General features: G+C 41.3%; 2 protein-coding genes and 1 long non-coding RNA gene across 12 annotated transcripts in view; 1 reads left to right on the forward strand and 2 right to left on the reverse strand.

Moving 5' to 3' along the window:
* The window catches only part of IGSF5 (immunoglobulin superfamily member 5), a 41,336-nt gene extending 35,010 nt beyond the window's left edge, over positions 1 to 6,326 (reverse strand). Inside the window, exon 1 of the mRNA XM_083498795.1 lies at positions 6,208 to 6,326. The gene's annotated coding sequence lies outside the window, so the exon portion shown is untranslated. The remainder of the gene's footprint in view (positions 1 to 6,207) is intronic.
* On the forward strand, positions 1,149 to 16,608 carry LOC310704838. 2 transcript variants are annotated; one of them, XR_014525060.1, is made up of 2 exons: positions 1,149 to 1,482; positions 14,564 to 16,608. It is a non-coding gene; the product is annotated as an uncharacterized lncRNA (long non-coding RNA). The 2 variants fall into 2 exon arrangements; XR_014525061.1 differs by having other exon boundaries at positions 1,149 to 1,449.
* On the reverse strand, positions 4,856 to 14,567 carry B3GALT5 (beta-1,3-galactosyltransferase 5). 9 transcript variants are annotated; one of them, XM_083498804.1, is made up of 4 exons: positions 14,343 to 14,567; positions 11,682 to 11,800; positions 8,473 to 8,540; positions 4,856 to 6,811 (listed from the first exon to the last, which is right to left on the reverse strand). In XM_083498804.1, exon 4 carries the CDS (start codon positions 6,809 to 6,811, stop codon positions 5,846 to 5,848), a length of 966 nt encoding a protein of 321 aa, XP_083354930.1. In that variant the 5' UTR covers positions 8,473 to 8,540; positions 11,682 to 11,800; positions 14,343 to 14,567; the 3' UTR covers positions 4,856 to 5,845. The 9 variants fall into 9 exon arrangements, with proteins under 9 accessions (XP_083354930.1, XP_083354931.1, XP_083354928.1 ...); XM_083498805.1 differs by lacking the exon at positions 14,343 to 14,567 and adding an exon at positions 12,088 to 12,787; XM_083498802.1 differs by lacking the exons at positions 11,682 to 11,800; positions 14,343 to 14,567 and adding an exon at positions 10,696 to 11,662.
* Positions 16,609 to 16,866: the final 258 nt, after the last annotated feature.

Here is a 16,866-nt window from a genome sequence, read left to right on the forward strand (position 1 = left end):
AGAGTTTTAAAAAAGTTACAGAAAAGAGAAAAAGAAAAAGAAAAAAAGAAGAAAATAAATAAATAAAAAGGAGAGCAGAAAATACAAAATACAAGAAAGTATAAACAGTTAAGAACATTTCCATCTTTCCATGTCTTATCTTTCATTTACTTGTTTCCCTGACCTCCTCACACCTCCCTTTTTTGTATTCTAGTTCAATTAAGTATTTCAGCAAATCCTTTCCGCTTGGTTTTTATCCTAATAATTTATCTTAGTGTACTATAATTTTACATTCTAGTTTCACCACTTAAAAAATCAATTTTTACCTAATCTTTTATATCATTTCTGCTAAAACCACATTGCTTCATTCCAACATCCTTCTAGCATTCCTGGATCTTGCAATGTTTCTGTAAATAAATTTTAAATTTTCTGGTGGACAGTTTTGAGCAGGGCAGACCAAGACATTTAACACCTGAGGCAGATCCCAAATGACACCCCGACCCCCACTAGGGAAGATCTAGATCAGGAACAAAGGGGCAGGCAGGGAAGAAAGATCAACATTGGGATCTTCTGCCCTGGGTGGACCCTCACCTTGCCTCATAGGTTGGCTGGCCCTGGTTTTGAGCATGGGGATGACTTTATGATTTTTGCTATCTTTCTTGCTAATGCTGCTATTGTTTATTATCCTGCTGTTTAATCAGATACCAGGTATGTGGGGCGGGGGGAGATTGCTACTCAGTCATCCAAACTGGGGGCTCAGGTTTTTCTGTGTGTGTATGCTTGAGCCAGATCCAGATATCAAAAGAAAATAACTGCTAGACACTGATCTAAGGGTTAAACTGAAAATGTAGCACATTTAAAGTTTCCTATATTGAACTGACTCTACTTGCTGAAAGTAAAACTAACTTGTGGCAGGACTGGGGGTGATACACCAGAATGATAGAAATAAGCTCCAAGAAGTTTGCATGGACTACAGAGTGAATCCACTGGGACTTAACAGCTACTAGAAGTATTATGTGCTAATCCTTCAAATATTGAAAAGGAGCATAGCAGGCATTATTTCAAAAGCGACACCTGAAGCAAATCCATATGTTGTGGAAGAAAATACATAATGCAGTGTTTCTTCAAAGGGATGAGTCCTCCAAGACAGATTCTCTATCAAGCTTCTCAGTAAATGATTGGTGGGTTATATTTAGCCATCTCACAAATAATAAGGGAACAGAGGTTATGTTAGTCACAGCATTATGATGCCATGTGCGAGGAAGCATAAGCCATTCAAATGACTTCACGATTACCATTGTGTGAACCAGGAGAGCAGGACTTCACTTGCTTGCTCCACTTATACTGTCAAACCCCATGGCAGCCTCTCCCCAGTGGCATTTGTGCATTTGGAAGGATGTCTGCAGCCTGCCCTATGAGAGAATGCTGGTCCCATGAGCTGGATTTTTCAGATGTGATGGTGGGCAAAGAGTAAGCAAGTGCTCCTGACTTAGAGGATCGTAGGTGAATGCTCAAATAGGGCTTAGGTTACAGGACTACTGGGAAGAAACCTACAATGGTTGATCACACCTTTAAGAAAATATGTAAAATTCAGCTATTACCCAGATCTGTCTCCATCATTAGGTCGAACACACTGGTGCTGTGAAGGGTTGTTCCAGCACAGGCATGGCCAAACTTGGCCCTCCAGCTGTTTTGGGACTACGATTCCCATCATCCCTGACCACTGGTCCTGTTAGTTAGGGATGATGGGAGTTGTAGTCCCAAAACAGCTGGAGGGCCAAGTTTGGCCATGCCTGTTCTATTTTTATTTTTTTTAATATGATATTTATTGAAAATTTTTGAAATTACAAAGAAAAAACAAAGCAGAAAAAAATATAGAACAAAGAAAAAACAAACCACCTCAAACAATACAAATTCAAAAAACAAAAATACACCGCAAACAAACAAAAATAAATCCATCATTCTCAAATCCTCAACTCTCATTACCTTCTTTCTTTGACCTCCTCCTCCTCCCTTTTTTGTATCCTGGTTAATAATTATGCAGCAAATCCTTTCCATATTTCATAGTATTCTGTCATTACGTTACCTTAATCTATTTTCATCTTATCTTATAGAGAACCTTAAAAACTTAAAACTTCAATCTTATTTTAACCGACTTCTCACAACCATAATATTCTTACCTAATTTTTTAAACATTTTTACTAGAGCCAAATAATTTCGTTCCAACATTTTTCTAACATTCATCAATTTTATAAAACAATCCTGATAATAAAAAGAGAAATAAAAACAATCCAGTCTTCATCCAGCGTCCCTTCCTCCTGGTCCCGGGTTTTGTCAGTCCTTTTTATCCCATCGATCTAGCGCATTAACCTGGCAACCTTATATCCGAGGCCCTTAAATCTCTTCCATGTCCCTTCCGCAGCTCTTCTTCATATTCTCCTTTCACTCATGGGAACTCCAGCTTGGTGATGTTTTTGACCCTTTTCAACAAATCAGCCCCTTTTCCATAGTCCATATGGTATTTAAGAAGATTTTTCAGAATCCCTCCGAAATTGAGAGCCCCCACAGCTCCAAACATCTCATGGCCCATTGCCAGACTCGGAAAATCCAAACATCCTTGCATAGGGGGGTCTATCCAACCCCCCATTTCCAGACCAGTCCAAACTTTATCTTTCCAAATCTGGCTTTTTCCAAGTTCATTTGTCAAATCCAAAAGCTCTTGTTCCTGCAAGGCCGCAGCTCCCTCCATCTCTGGCGCCCAAGATTCAGCAACATCCTCTTCTCTCATCTGCTCTGTCAGGACACACTCCTGATCTAATTCCTGGGTGGGCTCCACATAGTTTCCCACTGCCTGTTCAAAAATTCTGGCCGCATTAGTCATCAAATCCATCTTCTCACTTAACTGTTCCAGTAGGGCACTTGTTTTACAGAGAGCACACAACAGAGCCTCTGAATACATTGTCCTACAAGGTCACAAATCCATTCCCACGATTGTATTCTGAGACAGCTGCAAGCTCCCTGGAATTAGTTACAGTTTCACAGTCTCCCTCTAGGGGGAGAACTTCTATTTGTTCTTGCAACAAGGTATCCTTTTTGAGATATTTTGTCGATATTTGTTCCTTTAAAGTGCGAAAGGAAACAATGGAATCACTATGTTTCTCTTCCTTTAACTATCTGTCAAAAACGTTTGTCTCTGGTCAATGAGCTTCAAAACGTCAGTCCTGACACCCCACTCCAGGATCAGGACGGGGGAAAGTTACTTTACTTTAAACTCCCTTCTGCAGGTTTAAACAATCCAAAAAAGATTCCCCTTCTTCTCCTGCTGCCGAAGGGGGGTTCAACAATTTTAAATGATGAAACCCAATCCTTTAGAAGCGATTTTCTGAGCTCTAGTTTACGTTGTCTTTTAAAGTAAATTTTTAAGTCCAATTCCTTTCTTCTCGCAAATCCTTATTTAAAATCCGATTGTTCAAAGTTTAAGTACTCACGGGTGCTTATTTTAGAAGCCAAATTGTCCCAGGAAAAAGGCAGCGCTCTCCGGCAACGGCTGTGCGGCTTCGCTCCACGGAAATAGCAGTTGACTCACAGCACCGTGCCACTTCCCCCTCTTCACTTCGGAGCCCGTTAGTGGGTTCCTTTGCAGGTTGGGGGGGCGCTAAGGGTGCCCGCCGAGTCCCATGTTCACAGGCTTCATCCGCCTGTGATTTTTAGCTGGGTCCCCGCTTCGCCGTAGCAGAAAAGACCCGTTTCACGCAGAGCTAGTCCCTCCAGTTCAGAGGGAGTCCGCCATTGCCGATGGCGCCACCCCGGAAGTCTGGCCATGCCTGTTCTAGCAGCACACAGTGATTGCTCTCTGCATGCATGCATGTGTGCAGGCTTATAGGTGATTGGCCATCAGAAACAGGCTGAAAATGGACTCTAGAGATGGAGTGAATGATAGATGGAGGAGGAGGCAAAGAGAGTATGGCTGTTGGTTGAGAGGGTAGCAGGTGATATTAGTGATAAATAGTAGGCATTAGTCAATACTTTGATTTCAACAGGTGCACTTCTGTTAAAATCAGTGGGACTTTAAAGTGCTTAATTCAGAAGAGTTGCACTCAGACTTAGTGAATAAACTGTAAGTGGCAGAAGGCAGTTGCCTTTGGATAAGTACATGAAACGGAAAGCTTGTATAACATGGTAGATTAATCTGGGCTTTTCAATACTTTCCCTCCCTTTATTTTCTTTTTGCTCTCGTAATGACAGCCTACCTAACGTACCTTCCCTACCAACAGCAATTTTCTATGTACAACACCTGCTTTGCGTTGGAATTCCACACACACACACACACACAGTGCAGTTTATTGAACTGCATCAGATGCCACTTTCACAAGTCCCCTGAGTGGCTTATAGCGTCTCAGGGGGAGCTGCTTTCAGAGAGGAGTCTTTGAAACTCCTTTGGTTTTTTTACCAGGTATGTCAGAAGGCATCGTTCTCCATTCCACTCCGATTTGGTTGCATGCATTGCTGTTTTTGTTTCACTACAGTTCATCTTCTGCCAAAAAATATATTATGAGTCTTCTTGTCTGTTGTCTCAAAATTTACAGAATTTGTTAATTATCTAAAATAATAAAATAATACATAAAATAATACACAAGAGGTCTGGAATGTGGCAACACAAGAACAGGCCTTTTCTGCAGTGACTCCCCACTTGTGGAATATTCTCCCCAAGGAGGCCTATCTGGCACCTTCATTACATATCCTTAGGTGCCAGGTGAAAATATTTCTCTATAACTAGGTCTTTGGCTGCTTAAACAATCTATGACCTTTTAAATATGTTTGTGAGATGGGGTTATTGGTTTGTTATTGCTGTTTTGTTATGTATTTTGTGTTCTCATTTTGTGTTTTTATGTTGCAAACCACCCTGTGATCTTCAGATGAAGGGCAGTATACAAATTTAATAAATAATAATAAGATAAGTCACATTTTTGTAACTAATTGCATAATTACAGTGTTATGAAGTTATGCCACACCATAGATATACAAAGAAAATGCAAGGCAAATGGGAGAAAACTCATTATGTTTCATTTGTGGACTGAAAACGATAGCAAAATACCACATATATTCTGTGGATTCATTTATGTTGCAGAAGTGGAACAAATAAGCAAATATCAGCAAATTCTGCTTCCGTCAAAATTCTCTGACATCATGACTTACAACACGCCCCCCTTTGGATCCTACTCTTTGATCAGAAAGAAAGGAATGAAGTGTCTCAATACTACCACAAGTGAATTGATCACAATTAGCTGTATGAGCCACCGGGAGAATGTGTGCACAAACCTTGTGAAACAAAGTTGTTTCAGTCATTAACTTTATTAAAACTCAGGGGCTGAACAGTGCCTGTTTAAAGAGCTAGTCAACAACCTTGAAGATGAGTATGGTGACTCATTATATTGCTATGAAGTGTGCCCACTACCAGAGCAACTCTCCTGCTGCACAGCCTACTATGGAACTAGAGTGGCCAGATACAAAGGAGGGCAGGGCTCCTGCACCATTAATAATTGTGGAGAAGATGGAACTTCAGCACGTAAGGCTCATGAAGCTTCTTCAGAAAGGTACACCTGCTGAAATTCCTTGTTCAAAACTATCCATCAGTTCAGGAGCCCTATCCTCTTTGGCACACTACTGCAGTGGGTTTTTCAAGCTGTTTACCTGGGAGTAAGCATTACGGAACACAATGAGACTTACTCCTAAGCAAACAAGCATAGGCTTGGGTTTTAAAAAGCAATGTCAGCATCTTCTTATCTAAAATAGGTTTGATGTCAGTATCTAAGCAAAAATTTCAGGATTTATGTTCTATGCAGTTTTGTGCCTCTGTTGAAACCTATCAGCCACCTGGATAGGTCCCTGGATAACAATTTTCATCCAAGGACCTCTCCAGTGCATTCCAGTAGATAAGATTCTCATGAGGTTTGACAAAGTGGCTTGTCACAATTTTCCTAAAACGACAAGCAGAAAATACAAGCCCCTCTGGGAAGAATGTTTGTTCTGAATGAAGTTCTTCCAGTTTGATGTTGAGTTTAGCGAGGCACATGCCTACAAAAACATCCTCTAGTTTAAAATAAGGAACTTCTTTGGCAATTTTATACACACTACTAGCAACATCTGCAGACAAAACATAACCAGTCCCTGAACAAAATGGAGGGTACAAGTTTCCTGAATATTCTTCTTCACTCACATACCACTTACTTATCAGTTTTCGTATTGGATGCTCATTCTCTTTTAAAAAGCCAGTGAAGAAGCTAACCTTCTTATTTTTCTTTAGAAGAAGTTCAGTGAGATAGTAGGTATTCACAAACATATCTGAGTCTGTTTTCATCACAAAGCTGGTTTGTGGGCAGAATTTGTGAATCCATTCAAGGCCCATAATAGTCTTCAATGTTAAATTGTAGTAGGAATCTAGAAAATCCTTCTGGATAATGTCTCTGTGTTTTTTGTTCTCATCATCAATAGCACGCTGGTCAACAACAGTGAGAGTACTTCCCAGGAGAAAATAGGTCACAATACGTTTGTTGTCTATTTTTCTTTCTCTGCCCCATGTCTCACGGATAGCCATCCGGGCTTTGGATTGTTTGTGAGATGATGTCACAAGAATGACCAGGAATGGTGGATTCCGCCTGCAATTCATATGAGGCCTCCTTAAAAAACGTCCATCTCTCTTAAAGGGAAAGAATTCGTGCTTCGTCTCACAGAATATACAGATTTCGAAAGTGCACAGCTTGGCATATAAACAGAGAAAACAAACCAAAGCCATAGTGAAAACAAGCATCCTTGCAAGTCTCTTGGAAGCCATCTGAAAGAAAGAAAAGGAAATGCTATGTGGATATTTCTAGCAAATCAGTGTAGTGGGGAGATTACATTCCTACAGGCACGGTAAATAGGCATTCTGTATGTCAAAGAGCTGGCCTTAAATGTGACTAGCAGCTGGAACCAACCTGTATGAATTTTAGTAAAAACTGAACTTGAGATTTTTCTTTGGGAATAGTCTTGAAGACGTAACATTGTGCTGTGTATATGCAGCCTTGCATGTTTCCAGTCAGTAGATGGAAGGGTTGAGAGTAACAGATTACAGGATAAAATATACTTTGTGGTTTCCCACCTAAGCTGCGCCCCTTCCTCCTGCACATTCACTCTCTTCTCCCTCTTTCTTGCACAAGGATACCACAAAGGTAGCTCCAATCATATAGTGTACAATTTGTAGTCATCCTTGTGAATATGTAGCAGCTGTAAGCAAACAGCCTGCTTTGCTTTATTTCTGTGTTTTATTTTCCCCCCTTAAAGCAATGCTAGTGATGTATGAATGAGACAGAATGGGTAGTGAAGCTGAGGAACTTCAGGCAGCTCCAGCTTCCAAGCTTTATAAACTGATATCCCAACCCATTTTATTTTTTAAAACCTATCATGTTGGGCTAAGCCAACTCCCTGGGCTTACACCACCACAGGTGCACCTTGCTTCCTGAGCTCTGAGGAGAGAATCACACTATCCATGGATGCTCTTTTCTCTCTGGGCTCTGAATTCCACGCACATCCCCTGCCTGTGTCGGCTCAAGCGCCTTTCAGAGCCATTGATAATGCAGGGATGTCTTCTCCGGTCTGGACAAGAAAATTGTAGCCAGGGTGTCCACAGTCCATTTAAACTTTCTCAAAAACTGTTCTCTCTTTTAAAATCATTTCTCTTTCCACCCTATGTCCCCCTGAAGAGGGATAAAAATAGGCAAACTGAATAGTCTGGTGGGTGCAATCCCCTCGCCCAGCTGCTAATATAAAATATGACAGCTCCTTTGAAGTGCCCCCTGTCAGAGCTAGGCAGGAAGGAACTGAAAGGGAAGGGCTGTTATCTTAGTCTCGTGAACACTTGTTCAAATCTGATTGGTCAAATCTAGTGGAGCGAGCAGAAGATCCATGGATCTCCTCCTCCACTTCAGGAAAAAGGAAATCTGCCTCCCTGTTCTCCTGGTGTTAAAGGCTCTTTGCATCCCAATGCGATTTCCCCTTATTTTTGCCTAGGAAGTTGAAAGTATCAGAGAAGCCCCACTTGGGGGGGGGGATGAAAAGCTACTGCTTCCTGTTTCATATGATAAATTTACATAGGGAATATTTCATGCAAATAGCTTCTCACCTGAAAGTAAGCAACTTGTGGCTTTATTGCCTCAAACAGTTGGAGGCAATAAAACCCAGCAATGCTTCTGAATGCTATGGGGAGAGTGAAATTAGCTTGATCCAGCAAGCTCTTCTTATGTTTTTATATTGATGGCACTGTTTTTTTCTTTTTTCTTTAAACACAGCTGTCACTATCTGGTTCTAAATATTCCCTTAGTCATCTACTGAACAAAGTACTAGTTTATTTTATTCATATACTGCCTGGTTGTAAACAGAGCCTCTAAGCAATTCACAAAAAGTAAAAACTGGAGTCCAGATAATCCTCCCCTGCGTATGTTTGCAGATTAACCTTACCTTTAATGGATGCTTGAATTTCCTGAGGAGAAAGAAAGTTTTGGCTCCAAGACAGCAACTGATAAAATCTAGAACAAGAAAAGTGTTGGTGAACTCCAAATGCAATTCTATTCCCATAAGCAAAATGAACACGTATCTCCTTAAATGTGTTGATAAACATTTCCAACAAGCAAACTTGAAAATGGGCACACATTCCCTTTACATTCTTCTTGGTCTTAACATTCCCTGCCCCCCAAAGGCAAGGCTACTTTATTTTTATTTTTTTATTTGTCATTTATTTCTTCTTCTAATAATTATAGTTTCTAACGTCAGCTTCCTTCATTATCACTATTATTATCGTTAACAATAATTACTATTACTACTATTATTTCCAGGGTGGCAAACACATTAACAATAATATCACTAATTATATTCTAAAAGCATTTAAAAAAACACGTCTAACAACAGTTTAAAAGAAAACATTCTACCAGCCGATAATTTCAGGGTTGCCAGGATCAGGACTGCTCAACATTCCTATGCCTGGGCAAACAGAAATGTTTCCAAATTCCCTCAGAAAGTCAGTTGTGCGGGATGAAGTGATTGACAGCACTAAATATTTACACATTTATCCTGTTCCTCAAAATTGTAAAATAAACCTGTTTTTGAGAAAAGTCCAGGGCCTGTCACAATCTTCTTTAGGCAAAACTCATTTTGGCAGGGGCTGAACATCTCCCCTTCCCAACTGGAAAATACTCCTTACATGTCCCATCAGCAGGGCGGCCATATTGCCAAGCAGTCTGGGCTTCCCTGTATCCAGTCCTCCCCACCCAACCAGGGCCCATTTCCACCATTAGCAAGATGAAATGCCCACCTGGGGTGGTGTGTGTATTTATATAAGTATGTATGTATGTATGTATGTATGTATGTATGTATGTATGTATTTTTTAAAAAAACATCAGAAGCTGATCTGTGAGATATAAGTGCCTGGTCCTTCTGTGAGAAACTCCTGGTAGCACTTTTCAAGGCTTTGTTTGGCATTGGGAGGGGGGAAGTGTACAAGTCGTAGAGATTACAAATAATAAAAGTGATGCATTTGTTGCCTCCAGAAGGGGCTTGCTGGTTCATTTCTATTTTTATTTATTTTTTGGGGACTTCCCTTGTGAGAGAAAGATTGCTACCCATAGGAAACAACATAGAAATGCATAATTTTTAGCATAGCTGCAATTGGGCAGTAGAATTGCCCCCCCCCCCCGGTAACAGTAAGGGAAACAGTAAGGAAGTTTGTGCTTTCCCTCCCCCAGTTCTTATTTTTCATGCAAAGAATATTGATCTTATTATTTTCATATATTTGTTGCCCGAGGCCCAGGGCAAATGTACCCAGCTGCCCCCTGCCCAGGCCTGCTTTTGCAATCAACTATACAGGCCTCACCACCACCACTTTCTGCATTTCCCTTTTTCAAAAAAACGTTAGCAAGCATATGTACTTAAAGACTCAAGATTGTTAAGGAGCTCTCGATGCTGCGATAGTGGCTGTTATTAAAACTACTACACTCCATTTTGTCATGTTTTGCCAATGGCTGGTTTGCCTTCCAGTTAAAAAAAATAGCCCACATGGCCTAAATAAAGCTTCTTTATTTATTAATTAAATTTCTATCCAGCTCTTCCTCTCAAAGGAGCCCGATGCAGCCTCCTGCTCCGCAGAGCTTTGTGCAACCTCAGACGTAATGTGCTTTTGCTCCACCACAGCACCCCTGGCACAACCGTACTAAGTCAACCCTGAAACTGAGCAGGGTCTCACCTCTACCCTTTCCCGTCATCTCCGCCATTTCCTGTCTCTAGGGTGAGAATCAGCTTTATTTCTCTCACAGCAACAGGCTTAATGGCAGAATATGACCTGAAGTCTTTGCCTGTACAACCCCCAACCTGCTTGCCTTAGAAAAGACAGGAAATACTTTAGAGGAAACCACAGCCTTTGCAACTGAGTGGAAAGCGACAGTACTTCACAGTGCAGTCCTATACATGTTTTCTCAGAAGCAAGGCCCATTGTGTTCTGTGGGCTTACTCTCAGGAAAGAAATGCAGCCGTAAACTTCTTACAATATATAAAATTGCCTTGAATTTTTAATTAGCCTTTTGAGAGTCCAACTATACGTTACGTGCAAAAGTACCCAAAAGCCACTCTGACGGGCTGGGCTTGGAGTGAGAAGTCAGCAGGAAGCAGTTGCTTAGTTCTTTCACAACCTACCTTTTGCCTTTGTAGATGTGTTTGTAATATGGCTTCCTTTCATGGGGAAAAAATTGCGCAGCTTCTTAAGTTTAATGTTTGCAATGGGCCATGTTTGTGCATGAGGTGTGCATGTGTTTCCAGCCCTGTGGAATGTTTCCTATGCTTACAGGCACATTGGTGTTGGAGAGGTAAGGGTGCAAAGTGCACCTTTGAACATATATACGGAGGGATTGTTGTCTGGTTAGGCATTTCTGGGGATTTAGCAAGGTATTAAGGAGATTAGGAGTTCTGAGTTACATTTAAATCTAGTAACAATGGTTTGGGGCTATGCAAACTGCGTGGTTAGGAAGGGCTGTCTTGTGTGGTCTCTCACATGCTGCTAACAGCAGAGGTCTTGATAGGGAAGATGTGGAAAAATAAAATAATGGATATAATATTAGTGAACAGAATTATGAGATATAAGCAATTAAGGGAAGGAAGGAAACAATCAGCATAGATCTTTAGACTACACTGAACACCATTCATTTTTACACAAGGATTGTACATTGTGTATTTCTGACATCCTAAGAAAATTGAGGGTCAGTTTAAAATAGGAGGAAAGCTGGTGCACTTGGATGCTCATGTGGCGCAATGGTTCAGTGTGTCTAGGAGTTAACCAGAAGATTGGTGGTTTGAGCCCACCCAGGGATGGCTCTGGGAAGGATTCCTGCATTGCAGGGGGTTGGACTAGATGACCCTTGGGACCCCTTCCATCTCTGCAATTCTATGATTCTAAGATGCACAGAGGATCAAAATTATAACTCTTTTATTAGATCCATGGCACAGAAAATATTAAGATACCTTGCCTGGCAAAGAGGAACAATTAGAGTGTATGCAAATATAAACTTTACTTTTCTTGCTCTCACTGGTAGCATGCAGAAAGAAGACAGGATTCCCTATAAACATAAGAAACCCTCCACATGGCAGAGAGGGAGAGGGGGGGTAAATGTAACTGACTGACTTACCCAGGGGATCATGTAGAAAAGCTACCACTAAGCCTGCAGGAGTCTTGCAGGTTCTGGGTCTGAAATGAGAGACTTGATGGCAGGGTCGTCCTAGTGGTTTTCAAAAGGGGAGGAGAAATCTAGAAATACAACAAAGCAAAATTACTTTTATAACCTTAGCAACTGAATTTTCTGGAGAACCATTTTTAAGAGCCAATGCAGAATAGTAGTTATACGAAGCATCTACCGGTACTTATTCTGTTCAGTTAAAACAACTAACTGAACAATCTCTAAATTTGATAATGTCAGATAATTTCACTGTTAGCTATATCCCAGATCTTTACCAACCAGACATAAACCGGCAGAATATCTGTTTCTAGGACTTGGCAGCAGTCAGTAAACAAACAAACAAACAAAAATTCTTTACCTTCATCCTTCTTAACCCGTGTCCAGTACAAATGTGCACCAGCCACAAATTTAGTTCAGACCCTGACTTGGCTCTCTTCCTTTCACAGCTGCAACTACTGTAAAAGACTGGCTTCTTTTACCAAGTTTACCAGCAGTTTGGTCTATGGCAATACAGGTTTCTGCAAAGCCCTAGTAAAAATTTAATTCCCCCACCCCCAATCTCAAAACCACACTTTTTCTGTCGTCTACACAATTGTAACTTATTTCATTTTAGAGAGACCCCTGGAGACATTTCTGTCAATCTTTCATTCCCTGGCTAATAAACTCTCTGTACTGTTAGACAATCCAAATCCTATGCTATGGATATCCCTCTCATCCATCTCTAGGCAGAGGACTCAAGTAAAAAATTAGCATTTTACAAGTGATAGCTCGACAGTTTCACAGGATCCCTACTCCCTCCTGTTATCATGAAGACAGCCACGATACAGTAGCTAGCATGTAGCCATAGTACAACATTAGTAGCTATGCCTCAGGGTAGACCTCCTGGCCTGGTAGACCTATCTGAATCAGATATGTGCTCTGAGCATACTCAGAACTGTTTCCTTGAAGTCCACACTTCACAGCTTGTAGCATATTCTGGTAACCTGGAAGGAAGCAAGGGCGTATTTACTACTTTGAGAAACTTCACTCTTCCTGTTTAGCACTTGTGACCTTGCGTGTGAGAGAACCACGATAGTGGATACTGTTAGAATTCCTGCTTCATGATTGCAGTCATGGGATTTTTGTCTTTCACATGACAGTATATGTTTTGACTTGATGGTCCACTGGCCTGATCCAGCCAGCTCTTCTGGTTTCCTTATGATACTTAACTATATGTTAGACAATATGTTAGCTCCATATCAGAACTCTGAAGTACAGGTTTCATTTTTACACAAATGGACAGTGTAGTGGGGGAGAGGTGGTCCAGACTGGGACCTAACATGGAGGATAGACAGCTTTAAACTTTGCCTTTCCTGTGGTCCCAGTTCAGATAGGGGTGGGGGCTGCACCAGGTATTTATATAAGAAAAAATATCCTATGTGCTTCAATTGGAACTTTTATTCTTATTCAAATTGCTGACATGATGAGAAGCCCATTCTGAGTCTTAACCATAGCCAGATGCAATGAGTTAAAGACCCCTACCTCAAATGCCAGGGTCCCAATTGCGATCAGCAGCTCCACGCTGGCAATTTGTGCAATAAAACCCAAACCCTGTACTTTAAGGGCACAGATATGGAGCTAACATGTTGTTTGATAGGAAGACTGAACAGGTTCACGGGTCACCTGGGCACTGTCTTCCCTGCTATGGTGAGATGTCTTGTATAACTGTTTAAATTATAGTAATTCATAGAATCTTGTATTGTCTGGTTTGGTCTGGAGAGAGAGAACTTGCATTGCCTTTCCTGACAATCTTTTAGAACATAAAACTGCAGGGATTTTCCATAAGGTTCTTCCCTCTGTCTATAAGAACTTGGAAGAGATGTTTGATTTCAGCATAATCAAGCCACTTTGTACATCCCTGTGGAACTAATCTCTACATATCTGGAAATAAATTGGAAGCGTCCACACGTGGACAAAGTCTGCTTTGCTATGGAGAGCCTTTTTTTTTAACCATGCCAAGCACTCCCCTAGATTGGTCATACAAAGGAATTCTGGCACACTAAACAGCATGTTTCACTCATGATTAGATTTGCTACTTGGCATGTATGTGAGCACATGTCGAAGATGTACGTTATAGATATTATTAAGGAAAATAAACACATTTTCAAATTGGGGTTCACTTGGATCAGGGTGAATGTAGATGTGTATGAAAAGGGTTGTTTAAGAGGTCTGCAGATTTAGATCCTGATGGGAAGGCAAGACTCTTGTGCTTTGTATAGGAAAACAGAATTGCCTGCAGGTGCCCCTTTTCTTCTCTCTACAATACTGTTCAACAAACTGCACCACTGGCCCAAATTCTCTCTTCCACACCACTGCTCGAGGCACAGGTGCTCTGTCCTCCAAGGCACTGAGCTGAACCCTAGTCTCAGACAATATGGAATATTTCATTTGAAAGAGCCAAATTATGCCATTCATCTTCTCTAGCCGGCAGAAAGAAGTCTGCATGGTAGTCTGATTCTGCTTTCCTGATTATGGAAATCTCTTTGGAGAGCTCTCGGGAGTGAAACGATTTAGCTGAAAACCATGCACCAAAAAGAAAGAAAGACAAGGATTTTTTTTTTTTAGTTTCCTTACCTCCTTCTGCAATACATCTCTCCGTTTCTCTAGCCATGTTGCCTGAAAGCTCCAGTGAGTTGTTAGATCTTCCCAGGAAACGGTTTGTGTCTCCTTTCCGTTCCTATTTGATCAATGACAATCTCCATGTGTTTACTGGACTGGGAGGGGCAAACACAGCATTTGTGCAGTAAGGGGAATCCAAGCAGTAGATTTCTCTTTCTTTCTTTCTCTCCCTCCAGGTAGCAGGCAGGACGGCCACCGCAGTCTGATCGTCAGCAAAAGCCAAGTTAGGAACTGTCTGCAAATGCTCTCTCTTTGTACTCAAGGAAAAAGAAAAAAACAAAGACAAGCAATTCCAGGCACACTCAGCTGTTGCTAGAGAACACAGAAATTTTAATTATTTGAGAGACCAAATCCTTATGCCTTTCCACAGGAAAAGCAACAGCCACTAGCAGAGTAAAAGAGAACTTTGCAAAAATAGCCTCCGGGGTGTGAAAATGTCCCAGGCTTCTGGCAAGGCCAGGCAGACTTCAGTTTGTGGTACCTATATTGCTTATTTCAAGAATGCCTGGCTCCACCAACAAGAGCTAGGTGGGAAATAGCAGCTCGGATTGGCAGGCACACTCACAGAAGTAAGGGAAAGTGTCTACCTATGAGAGCGAGCTGTGTCCAAGAATTGATTTCAAAGCCACCACTGAGTTTATTATTAAACCCTTTCATACAAAATTCCACTCCCACTTTCCCCGAAGCATCCATTGTTTCAACAGCCTAGTTTTCGTTTAGGACATGTTTATTCTTACTAGTCTTGAACAATTGTGGGTCACACCAACTGCAAATCACCTAGTGATCGACCAGTAGGGCCCAGTTTGACACCCCCCTTCCTGAGCTAGCGTGTTCTCAGACATAAAAGACATAAGGCTATGCACACATACCACACATTTAAAACATCCCCACAAAGAATCCGGGAACTGTAGTTTACCCTGCCCACTGCTGCCATTCCTGGTACCTTTAACAATCTACAGTTCCCAGGATTTATGTTTGTGTGCTTTAAATGTGTCTTAGATGTATGCTGGGTAAGCTCATTTAGTGCTTCTTCCCCCGTCTATAATTGGAATGCACAACACTGACCAGAATAGGAATTAGTTTACAATTGCATCTCTTCCTTTTCTAGGTTGCACTGACCATATTCACACAGGTGTGCACACAGACAAGGCTCACAGCGATCCTGGTGAGGGGAAAACCTGAACTTCCCCGGCTGAATGGGGAACCGAAATTTGTGTGTGACAAGCAAGCAGTGGAACCTTTTCCCACATGGTCTCTAAGTGCATTTGGACAGCTGTGGAGATCGATGGGCAAGGCCTCTACTGCCGAGGAGCTAATCAGAGCAGGTGCTCTGGCTACCATTTCTCCAGTGAAAATAGGGGTGTCCTAAGGGAAAGCGGGACATTCCGGGATCAAATCAGAAACCAGGATGGCTTCTGTAAATCCCTGTCCCTGGAAAACAGGGTAATTCTCTGCAAAGCCAGGTGATAACAGATGGAAAATCCACCAAGATTGGTGGAAAAATAAACATTTACTAGCAGGCTTAAACTAGACTGTGGGCTCTCCTCCCAGGCATTAAATGTCCAGGGATTATGTGTAGGGGTCAGATGGGATTACCATGAGGAATTATAAAAGATACATCAAGCTATCATGTCCACGATGAAAGCATTGTGTTGACTGGGTTTGATATATTGACGATAATTTCTGATTAAATCCCATAAGATTCTACATTTGTGCCCTTTTCATGCCCTTTTGACTCGACTGCCCATTTCTCTCTCCTCACGTCACGTATACAGCAGTACACAGCAGTTGCTTTGCCAGGCAGGCATCCTGTGCCATAAAGATAGTGGGCAAGTTACTTTGATGTAGTTTCTTATATATAATCTTAAAATGTTAATCTTGGAGCCAGGAAACAGATCTCACATATAGGGGATAGTGATCTGGTCTTTCTGGCCATCCTTCTTATCATGTTTATTTCTCAGCTCTGGGGTTGCCAGATGCACCCCTTTGTAGTTCTCAACTTATTTACCACCCCTTTGTAGTTCTCAACTTATTTACCCCAAAATATATGCATGCTAATTAGTGTTGTAGTGTAACTTTTTCCCCACGTGGGGTTTGATGAAATGCTCAGAGGAAATATGATTGGTTCTTACGAGCACTGTGTAAAAGATTCTTTTGCTAATAAAATGGCCTGGTGAGGGGTATGGTTTACGCACTTTCTCCGAGAGCCTTGCTGGTCAAAGCCTCGTGTCTTGTTTTTAATCAGGGTCCAATCCTTCCTTTACTTTGCGAACGCAACAATTATGTACATGTTTTACAGTGCATCAGAAATTTAGATCACAGAAATGACAATGGAAATAAGAGCAAAAAATAATCATTTTTTTTCTTCTGTGATTCCATAGAATTAGGGTTCAGCACCTCAATGGAATACAAGGGGAAAGCCTGTAATTCTCTTGAAATTAATTTGTAATTAGTTTGAAGACTGGACATTTATTATGAG

Source organism: Podarcis liolepis (assembly GCF_965112155.1).
Source record: "Podarcis liolepis genome assembly, chromosome: 4".
Classification (NCBI taxonomy): Eukaryota; Metazoa; Chordata; class Lepidosauria; order Squamata; family Lacertidae; genus Podarcis; species Podarcis liolepis.